Genomic DNA, 12,611 nt, shown 5'->3' on the forward strand with positions numbered 1-12,611 from the left:
TGGTACCTTGCCTGGAGGCTAACCCAAGGCTTAGTCATTAGCTGGCTGATTAGCGGAGCTAAGCTAACAAGAAACTAATAGGACATCAGTACCTGTTCATCACTGCAGATTTAAAATAAAATACTCCATTTTACTTGCCACAGAAACTGGAGCAGACAGGTCTTTGACTTCTCTGTCAGGTCAATCAGCCGTACAACAAACTACATTATTCATCTGATATGTGAATGAAAACCTGTCATGTTCAGTGACAAGGATTAGCCGGTTAGCTCAGATAAAGCCAAGCAGTCAACAGGCTAGCAGCCAGAGAAACAACTAATGGTAAGATCCCCTTTCAATCAATTGATAATTATGCATAATTTCAAACCTCTGATTTATCTAAACAAGTAACAAAGGATGACATCAAAGAGAAAAGATCAAAACATTCCTATTGAGTTGGTCATTTGTCTTTGATGTTAGGTGATGTCTATGTCTAGTGCAAAGCTTTCTGTAAATAATGATCTCAAAATTCACTGAAGAGATTCAGAGACCCCCAAGAAAAGTTTAACTAAAAGTAAGAGAATTTGCCACAGAGTATCAATTTCAACATCCATACAACAATGGCAACTGTTAGCCAACAAGACAAGCCCTCAAGTGAGTGGAACAGGGGTTCATGAAACCCATACTTAACCTTTTATGTTGAAATTAGCATTGTTCATTAGGGCCCAAGCACGACACTGCATGGACCCTATTGAATCTGCTCTGATTATGTTATTTTGTTATTAGTGTGAATGCTGAGTCACCATTCACACTAAGAATAAAGAACAGGACAAGTTAGTTGACATCTGTAAATTAATTAATGATAACACTTATGTCTATGTATTGTTGATCTAATGGTTATTTAGATCCACCAGGGAGCACAAGCGCAAAGGTCTCTCAGGCCACCAGTGTCGTGAAGAAAGATCAGAACATCAGCAACACAACAAAAAAAACTGTTTGCGCAAAGTACATCTTGGAAGCAAAGATGCAGAGCTATCAGGCCACCATCAAGGCAAATGATGAGTGCGTACGCCAGCTGAGGGAGCAGAACCTAAGTCTATCCAGGAATCTGTCAGAGCGGAAAACTGCTGAGGAACGCATCTTCAAACAACCCTTTCCTAACAGGTGCTCGGACGATATTGGCTATCGCATGCCAGGAAAGAAAGCAGAGCCAACACTTAATAATAAATTGGATACTAAGACAAAGCATCTCAATGAGATGAAAAATACCACTCAGAGATACCAGCAGGACCTCGACCTGCTGTGGAAGGAGAGCCAGCGACTGAAACATGAGAGTGACCATTATCCAGCACCTCATAATTCTCACATTAAGGAGGATGAGGAAAGAGCTACGGAACTACGGACAATGGAGATCCAAATTGAGATGACCAAGTTTAAGTGCAGTCAGGCTGTGTTCAACATGAGGGATTACCAGAAACTCAAAAGTCTTATCAAGGAGGAGAGTTTGGCCTGCAAGCGCAAGTCAAAAAATCTGGATTCATTGATCCAGAACTACAACATGTCTCTTCCCCAGCTCCAAGCCAAGAACAATGAGACCCTGCTCGCCAACAAAGCTCTTCAGATCAAGACACAGCAGCTGGAGGAACTGTACAATAAGGAGGAACAAGAGAGGAAGCTCAACCTCATCGCCCACATAAAAAAAGCTCAGGCGGCTACTTGCAAAATAGTGCTCCCTGAGTCTGAATACGATGATCGAAAAATACAAATATTGAATCAGGAGGTCGAGGACATCAACAAGACCATCGCAGAAGTAGGGGATGCTACCTTCACTTTGGAGGAGACCTTGAGGAACAACAATGTTGAAGTCTCAGATGACCGGAAGATAGTGGGAACCTGGGTCACAAAAAGGGAACAACCCTCACAGCTGGAGAAGCTGAAGAAAGAGAATGACAAAGTCCTGCAGAAGTTGAGGAAACAGAGGAAGCTCCTGGTCTCGAAACTCGAGGAAGTTGATTTGTCCAACAGTATCAAACTCGACAGTGACCAACAGGAACTGGCAGAACATGTGCAACTCCTGCAGACTCAGCAGTCGAGGTGCTCTGCTGCTGCTGTGGAACTGCATTTGCATCTTGCTAAGTTCACCACTATTCAAGAGGCGACTGAGAACTTGGCACACAAACTGCAGCACATCACACTGAGCGAGGACACAGAGACAAGGGCGTCTACAGACTCATGTGGGCTTGTGTTGGAGCTGCTGTCCAATTGCGTGCAGAAGCTGCAGATACTCAAGGACAAACTTAAGGGGGAAGATCTGGCCACTATTAAGAGGGAGATGAAGCAGTACAGCATGGAGGAGACACTGCCATCCAACAGCAACCTTATCAAGCTCCCTGAGCAACAAAACCTGGACCACAGTGACATCATGGAGGAGGACTGCTGAGAACTGTTGATACCGAAAGAGAAAGAGAATTGAATGAGGAGTACAGAACAGATTCAACTTTTCTTTTCTAATAACATATAATTAAACTTAAACTTAAAAGCAGAGGTGGGACGTAACACAGTACAAATACTTTGTTACTGTGCATAAGTAGATTTTTCAGGTATCTGTATTTTTCTTGAGTATTTATTTTCCTGACGACTTTTTACTTTTACTTCCTACATTTGAACACAAATATCTATACTTTCTACTCCTTACTCTCTGCTCTACTATTCTCAAAACTGTTATGGGGGCAGGGACTTCCCTGTATAAAAATGATCCAGGTACTCATGGAGGACCTTGGTTCTGTTCAGCCTTTATTATTCTGTGGCAGCAAAACTAGACTTTGTCCATTTTTTCCCTCTGTACCAGCTCTTTGCAGGTTGTTAACAAAAAAGGAAAACTATCCAGTTTTGTTTGCCTACATCTTTTTCCATTTTTACTTTTGTACGTAAGTACATTTCAGAGCTTGTACTTTCTTACTTTTACTTGAGTAAAGGCATTGAATCAGTACTTTTTTTTTTGCCTTTAGTCTTTTTTTACACAAGTATCTGTACTTTTACTTAAGAAAAGATTGTGAGTACTTTTGCCACCTTTGTTAAAAATTAAGCTGTTGTCAATATTATTTTCTTACATGGACATTTTTCAAGTTAAAAATGTTTTTTATCTCAGCAGATTATATTTACTTTTATTTTATTTTTATCATTGGTATTTTGATATATTGCATGTTGCTGTTTTCTTGTTGTACCTTTTACTTTGTGAAGCACTTTGATTTAGGTTGTGTGTACTAAAAGAGTTCTACCCATTAAAAAAAAAAAAAAACTTCCTTTGTTAGAATTTCATGGGAAATTTCCATCAGGAGAATAGAAAAAAAAAAACGTGTGTTTGGCCTCCAGCTCCAGTTTCTTTGTTGATCGTCACCGACGCAGACGACTTTTTAACACGATGAATAAAACTTTCATGCAAAACAGAAAAAGGGGAAAATGGTGACATGTCCACATCATGGAGTTCCAGATGAGTGTGACGGTTCTCACAGTGGTCTCCATCATCCACCGACACGTTGCAGTGTGGGATTAGAGTCATGAGTCGAATATTACGCTGCAGCACAATAACAGAGAATCTGCTTTTAACAAGAGTCTGGAAAGTGGCTGTAAATACCACTTAACTTGTTGAGTCACTGTGAATAATGAGTACGTTATACTTTGTAGGATCACTGATTTGTCTATAAGTTGGAAGTTATTTTTATTTTCAGTGGTTTTTCTATTTCTTATATTCTTATGTTATTATATATAATAATGATATTTTATATTTTTCCTATAAAAACAAACAGATTCTACATTCTGTCTATTTTTTTAAATTATAAAACGAATAATAACAAAAAAGGTTAAAGTCTCAAGAGCTTGATCAAAACCATAGAGAGTAAATAAAGACGGACGACTGTGATTCATGTTTCAGTTCTGGACCAAGGCTGAGGTGAAAAAATGATTTTTCTAAAGGATGAACTTCAACGATTCTTCCTGTTTCTCTTCGTCCAAACATGAGAAACTTTCTTTATCTGCTCTCGTCTCTTCTCTCTTCATCTTTCTTCTCTCCGCTCTGTGACCTGAGGTCATTGACATTAACTCACGCCGTCTTATCGTCGTCTCAGGATCACGCCGCCTGACCTCGGACCCGCTCTCATCCTCGCCGCAGCCTGTCCGTCATCCCCCAGGCGTCTGCAGCTCATTTCTATTTGTCCCCTTTGTTCTGGGAAATAAACACCACGTGCAAACAGCGTCGGTGATTTGACAGTTTTTAATTATAACTTTTTGTACAATAGATTTTACATTTTCACAAGCTAAGAGGTTAATGAAGCCAGAGTGCTGAGGGAGTCTCCAGAGAAGCCATGTCTGGTGTTTTAAAACGACAGATGGGACGGACGAACATATCAACCATCTTTTTTTATTTTCCTAACATCAGGAGGAAGTGCCCCCGTTTGACCCGAGGAACTTTAAACCATCTCTTATATTCCAGCGCCTGTGAAGACACGACTCTGGGACTCAAATATAAAATCAACAGTTGCTTTTTAAGACACAAGAAGAGAAATTTGTCCTGAAGCGTCTCGTCTCTTTAGCTTCTCATCCACACATTCAGTCTGTGGGGTTGAACCCACTCGCCCACCTCTGGTCAAATACACCTTAAAAAACCTTTTGAATGTTATGGTATAGAATATATTTATCTTTCCTTCACAGTCACCATGCAACAACAATCGTCTCTCTTCTTCAAACCATCGTTATTTCAGCAGTAAAACCAAAGTAATCATTTCCGACGGCACAGTCTGTAAAAAAAAAACAACAAAAATCAGAGGAGCGATTTAAATCAGAGCAATCTGGGGCCGGTCCGTCTCGTTCCATTCATCCGCAGTAAACATTCGTAAAAGATAGAAAAATAAGTTCAAATCTCAGCCGAAAAAACCAAAAACAAGACTTTAGTTAAGCAGTGTGGTGAACGGGGCTATGGTACAAAAGTATAAGCTGAGGAAATACAGCCGTGTTTAACTAGAGTTACATTGATATCCTCGTTCTCAGATGCAGTAATATTCCATAATCATGTACATACCGGGAGAAATATACATATTATAGGTTGTTGTAAAAAACAATATTCTGGCGTATTCAACGTAGTATCTGAATGTCAAAATAGCTCACAATGCTCTGGAACAGAAAATCATCGGACATTTATTTGTCCGATTTATAGTTTCAGCCAAGTACATACAGTGCATATACGATGTTAACGCTCAGTAAATAACACAGAAGTTCTACGATACATTAACCGTGTTCTGAGAAGCTACGTAAACTGAAGCAGCGCGCCGCTAATGCTCAACGTCGACGTACGTTGACGTCCCGACCGCAAAGTTCGGATTTCCTCCGAGGGGGAGAGAAGCTGATGACAACAGACGATCGTCTTTGTCTGAGAATCAAACGTTGAACCGATGCTGTGGCGTTTATATATTTTTCCCAGAAGTCACCGGGAGCAGACGTACGATAAAAAACGAAAAACTGAAATCACGTGTTTTCGTAGTTTTCAGAACAAGAGAAAAGTTAATATTTGACCATTTGCTATAATAATAATAATAAAACAGCTCTAATGTTTTCACTTCGTACAATTCGACGGTCACGATGTAAAATTTAACTTCTGTCTCCTGAACTCTGCCGCAGGTTCAACGGTCAAACTGCGTTGGCGCTGCAGAGTGTCTGGACGGTGACTGAAGGAGGCGGAGCCCAGCAAACGGCCAACTCAACGCGATTGCTTCCAGAAAAAAAAACGTGTCGACGGTTTCGCAATTGAGGCAATGAGTCGTTACAAAGACGCGAAAAATGAAGAAGCTTCGTTTCCACTGAATTCACTCGACGACGGGAAGCGTCCGGGCGTCCTCGGCTCGTGTCTGGTTCGCGACTCGGCGCAGCGAGATACATCAAAACTCAATAAAAAAGACGACACAGGTTGAGGTGAAGTTGCAGCGGCAGCTTCACTTCTCATATAGAAACACTGAACATGGCTTTGACTTCTAACAGTTACACGTATGTACAATCACTAATGAGCAGAGCGGATTCAAACGTCCACAGCAGCGCGTGATCGCAGAGAGGAATCACTCTGCCGGCTAAACAGTGCGTTCAAAAAGAAGGAGGGCCCGGCGGTGTGCGTTCCTGTGTGTGTCTGAGTGTGTGAACGTGTGCGGTACGTGTGTGTGTGGGTCCTCGCCTGTGTGCTTTTGCCAGAGGCGACGTGTGTTCAGCTTGAGCTACGGTCTGGGCGCAGATGTTTCTCTGATGTTTCAGGTTCGTTGGCGTTCACCCTGGAAACTAAAAAAACTTTCGAGTGATATTTTTAAATTTCAGGTAAATATCGACGTCGACCTTTCGTTCGGCTCGTGGAGAATTTAAAACATCACGTCATTGACGAAAACAATCACGAACCACAGGAGAGAGAGAGAGAACAACACCTAACGAGTCGCCCGCGGGATGAAACGTAGCCGATACTGACGGACTGTGACTTTTAAGCGAAAGATCCCACCTATAGCCTCAACACACAAACAGACGGGGGGAGGGGGGGAGGGGCCGATTGGACGACTGTGAAGATCAATGTGAATTTACATCGTGTGAACCGATCCGAGAGCCACCAGCTGTGGTTTATTGGAATGTTAATCCTCGAGTACTTCGTCATTTCTGCCCGAGTGAGCAACACGAAAGCTCTGAATCCCTTTTTGTTTTTTTTTTCTCAACTAACCGAGAAGGGAACACACAGCCAAACCGAGTAGATATAGTAGATCACTGCTTCAGCACACAGCTGCGATGCAAAGAAACAAAACCCATAAAACAACGAAGCTTCTCAAAGATTCATAAAAAACAAACAAAAACAAGGTACGAATCAAAGTGGACACAGATTCCAGAGGGAAATAAAAGTACAACAGGTTTTACCGAGAAGAAAGCATCGAACTTCTTGTTTTGCTTTTTCTTTTGTACAAATGTGTGTTTGTCAGTTCGTTGGAGCGTCGAGGCTACAAGTCGCCCGGGGGGGAGCGTGACGGCAGGCTGCAGTACCACAGCCAGAGCAGCGGGGGCAGCAGAGAGGTCAGGGCCCCTGGCCGTCTGGAGGAGGCGGAGTCTTTCAGGATGGCGTTGGACGTACCCGGACTGTCGATCTGAGGATTCTGAGGGTCAGACACGGAGAGGACACGATGCTCCATTAATTAACAGATACAGGAAATGAAATCGTGTTTCATAGATCTTTGAGCTGCTGGGACAGAAGCTTAAGCCTCATTTCAAGTTTTATATTTTATACTTTGCATCAGTAAAGTTTATATTACATTGAATATGTAGTAAAATTGAACATGTATATATTTATTATTTATTATTATTATTTATTTCTGTTATTTGTCTTTTTCATTTCTGGAATAAATGTTAGTTGTGGTCGGGTCGTTGGATCCAGACTCTGAATCAAAGCCCTCGTTTTAAGACCTGGTCTGATTTTCCAGATTGTGACGTAATAAAGTTTCACAACCGTTTGATGAATAAAATCAACTGCCATTGTCATTCCTCCAAGTAATAGGTCAATTCAGTGGAACGGCCTGCAGGTCTCAATCACACGTAATTATTCAGTGCTTTCAGGACATGTCAGCATGATGTCTGCCGCAGAAGCTGAGTATCGAACCACTGATTAGTGGACCACCCGTCCAACCCCCGGTGCCACAGCCGCGTGAGAAGACATTAGGCCTCTTAATTGAATAATATCATCCATAAAATCTTTAATAAATTCATCTGCTGTGACACGGTGAAAAATCAAAAGGTTGTTTCTGTGGTAAAAGGCCACGGCGGGAAACTAAAAACCACATTTGTGAGTCTGTGTGTGTGTGTGTGTGTGTGTGTGTAGAGCCTCAGCCACGGTCTCTGGCTCGCTAATAAAGCAGCGAGCTCAGGGCTGGGTCATCTCCTCGAGACCTGTCGCTGCTTCTATTAAATGTCAGTCCAGTGCATAACGCTGCCTTATTATTGTACAATGACATTTGCAGTGAACTTTAAAAGCCAGCAGATAAGCAACAATCCCATTCCAGCCTCAAAGGAACTACAAAGACCAGGAGTTTACGAAGGAGGCAGGAGGGGCCGCGAGGAGACGCAGGATCAGGGTCTGTGATGATTTTATAACTCAGACAACAAGTCTTTTAATTTACAAGATTTTATGTTTTTCTGTGGGTGTCTTATTTTGGCGAAGGTCACACAATTTGAGATTTGAGTTGTGAGATACTTTTGTTGACTGGGATAAGACCATAAATGTGATTTAAGACCAAATTCACATCAATACTAGAAAACATAATTATAATCCAACAGTTTAAAGAGCTTTGAAATCATAATTATGACTTTTCAGGGCCTGAAATCAAGATAATTGTATTTCACAGTGAAGTGTTTTGTCCCCATAGTTTTAAATCAACCAGAATTTGTTCTCTTCATTTATACATGACCTTTTATTCAGTTATAAAATTCCCAAAATGTATTTACATCATACAATCAACAAAAAGCTTACCACGCAGAAGACGTCACCCACACTTGAGTTCGACTTCAATTTCTGAGCCTGAAACAGAAAATCAAAGAATCACGTGTTTGAACTCAGCGTCCACAGTGAATAAGTTCATTTCATCACAGATCATCTTTGTTTCAGGAACTGAACAGCAGCAGAGGTTTGGAGCTTCGGCCCGCGGAGACTGAACAGCGACTCGACAGTGATTCATTTGCTTTGATCAACAATCAATGGAGCAATTAACAGACTAATTACACTTAAAATATTCTGCCGACACATTTACACACCAGGTACAAACAACACACAGACACCAGCGTTCAAACGCTAAACGACTAAAATACCGATAACCATCAGTGTGTGTCTGTGTGAGTGTGTGTGTGTGTGTGTGTGTGTGATCGGATCACCGAGGCAGAAACCAGAGCTCGGCTGAAAAAACAACAACGGTAACTCTGGAGATTCTTTACCCAGAGAGCCTGTTCAACTTTTACACTCAGAGACGAAGCGAGAGGCTCAGCCCAGAGAGACAGAACCAGATTTATCATTCAGTCACTGTCACACACTCAAACACACACACACACACACACACACACACATAAACACACTTTATTTTTGTGGCCTAATAGAAGGTCTTTTTATTTCCCTTTGCTTCTGATGACCTGTGAAGGTCATCCATCATCCATCAACCCATTTGGTTCATGCTGTAAGTGAATGTAACTCCAGCTTTGGTTTCTGGGTATTCGTGTGTGTGTGTGTGTGTGTGTGCTCAGGCTCTAGGTGTGACAGAATAATAAATGGCTCCAGTGCACACTACAGTGATTCCAGACCTAAAACAGGGATGTGCAGGATGTAGCGGCCATGGAAATTCAACGAATAAGAAACCTTGCTCTGTTAATGCACCTCTGCTTCGTAGAAATCCAAAGCTTGTGTGGAACGATGTCTATAAATCATGGCCTCTGTACAAAAGACCCAAAGTGACGAACAAGCCAAGAATTCTAAGCGTGGAAGCAGAAAATATAAGTGGTCTGAGGAACATGATGACTAAACACATCAGTTTGTGTTTCAGGTTCCATCTGTGTTTGGAGTCATGGTTGGGATGAATTAAACATTTTCACCTCTCAGACACAAACACAGAGAGAAGATAACGATAATAAACTTTCACAGCTCGTTGCTGAAAGTCTGAAATCCCGAAGGCGCTCCTTGTTTGTGTTTCACAGCCAAAACATTCAGAAATTGAAATTACACAAATGTGATCGTTGAAACTGCGATTCCCATTCAGACTCCATCTGCCGCTGCAGCGAATTCATTTTGTTTTTAAAACTAATTCAGCGATCAAGAAGCAGGAACTTAGAAGTTGTTTCCTACTGAAATAACAAAAGATAATTAAAGCAACAATCTGTGACTCCACAGGACAAAAAAGTATCGCACAACTTTAAAAATACACAACATTCAAATAACAGGTCAAAAAGTTTATTTACAGTCGATGGTTGAAAGAAGTTCTAAAAACTGTTTACACTTTGTTCTGAGGATTATTCAGACTCATGCAGTCGCTGCCGGAATTCTGAAATGTTTTTCTTTCCAATCACCGCAGATAAGATTCCATTGACCTGCGTTATGTTGGGGTGGAATCTGAAATATTGCCTGAGACAGACGTTGACTCAAACCCTGGTAAATAAAGCAAAGACTACGTGCATGAGATCACAGGGAGAAATGACCCGTTAAATCACATCACGCCTCCTTCACTCGTGATTACATTAAATCTTCTAAGGATTCTATAGTATTTTAAACAAACCGATGCTTATTTCCACTTCAAAAAAGCATCTGGACAAATTTAAATGTGCATGTTTATTGCTGCTTTGTGTCCATTTGCTTCAGATTTGCCTAAAACCTGCCTGTTCTGAAAAGTCACATTAGCATGTGGTAGATTTCCATATTTGTCGCGGGCACTTCCTGCCTGCTTCTGGAGTCAACGATATTCATGAGAACAAGCCGACGGAGCCCCGGGCTTTGCAAATACATATAGATGTATAGAGCTGTGTACGAGTGCGTGTGTGTGTGTCTGCATTCATGCATATGTTTTTATCTGTGGCGGCTTTGCTGCGTGCCCAAGCTCAGCTTCACTCTGCACAACATTCACATCACAGAGCCACAACACGGCAGAAGAGACAGTGAGAGAATGAAAAGAAGAGTAAAGAACAAAAGAAGATGAAGTAGAAAATCTTCAAGTGTCAACCCATCGTGACGCCACCCGTTGATTTCTGAGCAGTTTGAAGCCTCAGTTTGACACTGTCTCCAGCGCCATCTTGTTTTTTATTAAAAGAGAAATAACCATATTTCAAAGAGAAGGGGGTGGAGCCCCGACTCGGAGCTCGAGGACGCTGCACGCCCACCTGCCGCCTGCAACTATTGGAGGACACTAGGCGTCAATCACACCGGTGTGGCTCGGTGCTTTCTGGTCTGTTTGACTCTAAATGATCAGAACTTGATAAATGAACATCAGCTGAGTTGAAGAAGACGTGAAACTAGAGACTGAGACAAAAACTCCTGAGGACAAAGTTAACTGACGTCATAAAGTGAGAAGTCTGAACACGGGTCTGAATCTGTTTCACCTCCAGTTCCTGAAGGGTTGAGGTGAGAGTTAGAAGATATTACGACAATGAGTGTCCTCACTGAGATACAAACATGCGTGTGTGTGTGTTTGTGTGTTTGCATGCATGCCGTTGCAATGACACTCTCAGGGGACAGGCATGTCAGAGGACTCCACTCTGCTCATTGATCTCTTTCTCTCTTTCACTCACTCACTCACACACACAGTAGAAAAGTGGTTCAACACAACCTCTCCCTCATTAACTTGTACTCGACGTGTTATCAGAGCAGAGCCAACAGCACACACACACGCACCAGTACACCAGCAAAGCTCATTATCAGTGCAAACTGTGTGTGTTTGACTAAGCGAGTGGGTGTAATCGCATGTATGTGTATTTGTGTGTGCAGGCATGAGTGTGTAATTGCATTTCTAGACATTATCAGACTGTGAGAACTCAACTTACAGTGTGTGTAGGTGTTTGTTGGAAAACTAATATTAAATTCTCATCTTGTTTTGATAAAAATAATCATGGACATGAAGTCAAAGTCACAATCTGTGATTCAGGTCTAAACAAGACTCGTAAGATGATTAAGTTGCTGTTAAAAATATAAGTACATTATTATAATAAGTAATAAGAAGTATTTCTCATGCTGTTCGCATTTTGCATCCTACAGTGTCACCTGTATATCAGTATTATATATGTTTAAATATATACATGCATCAATATGGAACTGATCTTTGCAACACATAACGATTTGCAATTTAATGACAAGTGAAGCATTTTAAGATTTGCAGTTTTAGTTTCAGGTGATCGGCTGATAAACAGTGAAAACTTTTATTCGGAGAAGTGAGTAAATTAGTTTCATATGTTTTTAATGTTTGCGTGAGTGGAGCTGCGGACAGTCTGTGGGTGTTCATGAACAATAACAAAATGAGCAGAAGACGTGGAGTTGATAGTAAAAACTGCTGTTTATCCGAAGGTGGATTTCAGCTTGAAGTTGCAGGAGGATTTTATGTGAGTGTCTGTAAACAATTAACAACTTCAGTGGTTTCATGATGCTGCATCAGGTTGCCGTAATATTATTGGGTGAAGCAGCTCTCGGAGTCTCGCTCCGCTGGTAATGACAGTATTATCTTCACTTCCTCCCAGACCCGGGAGCTTCCCCACACCAGTGTTCAGGATTGCTGTGGATAAGTTGAGTGTTTCATCATCCACACGGCTGTTTGTTCCTGTGGAGCAGCCGCGGAGGCTCCAACAGAGAAATGCACTTTAAGAGTCTTGCCAGGTGCAAAATATACTAATTATTATAAATTATGTTAAGGACGAATACCAGAGAAAAGGTTATGGAGAGTTATCGGGAAAATCTCTGTGCTGAACCACTTCAAAATAAACATTAAGAAATGTACCTTTGCTTTCATGACATTATGTTTTTAGTGTTGATGACCACAGTTTACAGATCCTGCTGTTCAAAGACACGAATAACATCTGGGAATATTTAAACACTATTATCACGAAGAAACCAAATT

General features: G+C 41.4%; 2 protein-coding genes across 4 annotated transcripts in view; one reads left to right on the forward strand and one right to left on the reverse strand.

The window, feature by feature from the left end:
* The first annotated feature begins 473 nt into the window (after positions 1-473).
* LOC138413717 (outer dynein arm-docking complex subunit 3-like) lies at positions 474-2,965 on the forward strand. The gene is made up of 2 exons (XM_069539287.1): positions 474-630; positions 882-2,965. Exons 1-2 carry the CDS (start codon positions 597-599, stop codon positions 2,414-2,416), a joined length of 1,569 nt encoding a protein of 522 aa, XP_069395388.1. The 5' UTR covers positions 474-596; the 3' UTR covers positions 2,417-2,965.
* Positions 2,966-4,231: 1,266 nt separating this feature from the next.
* gfra1a (gdnf family receptor alpha 1a) overlaps positions 4,232-12,611 on the reverse strand; it is a 76,378-nt gene continuing 67,998 nt past the window's right edge. For all 3 annotated transcript variants that reach the window (XM_069539288.1, XM_020087566.2, XM_020087575.2), the window contains 2 exons: positions 8,507-8,554; positions 4,232-7,139 (listed from right to left, as the gene is read on the reverse strand). In XM_069539288.1, coding sequence (XP_069395389.1) covers positions 6,987-7,139; positions 8,507-8,554 — 201 coding nt within the window. In that variant the 3' untranslated portion in view covers positions 4,232-6,986. The remainder of the gene's footprint in view (positions 7,140-8,506; positions 8,555-12,611) is intronic.

Source organism: Paralichthys olivaceus, chromosome 14 (genome assembly GCF_024713975.1).
Source record: "Paralichthys olivaceus isolate ysfri-2021 chromosome 14, ASM2471397v2, whole genome shotgun sequence".
NCBI classification, from domain to species: Eukaryota; Metazoa; Chordata; class Actinopteri; order Pleuronectiformes; family Paralichthyidae; genus Paralichthys; species Paralichthys olivaceus.

What these genes read in the sequence shown, in the direction of transcription:
- LOC138413717 (XM_069539287.1), top strand. Translation starts at nt 597, where the DNA reads ATGGCAACTGTTAGCCAACAAGACAAGCCCTCAA. An exon ending in CCAACAAGACAAGCCCTCAA is followed by an intron (nt 631 to 881) that starts GTGAGTGGAACA and finishes ATGGTTATTTAG; the next exon opens with ATCCACCAGGGAGCACAAGC.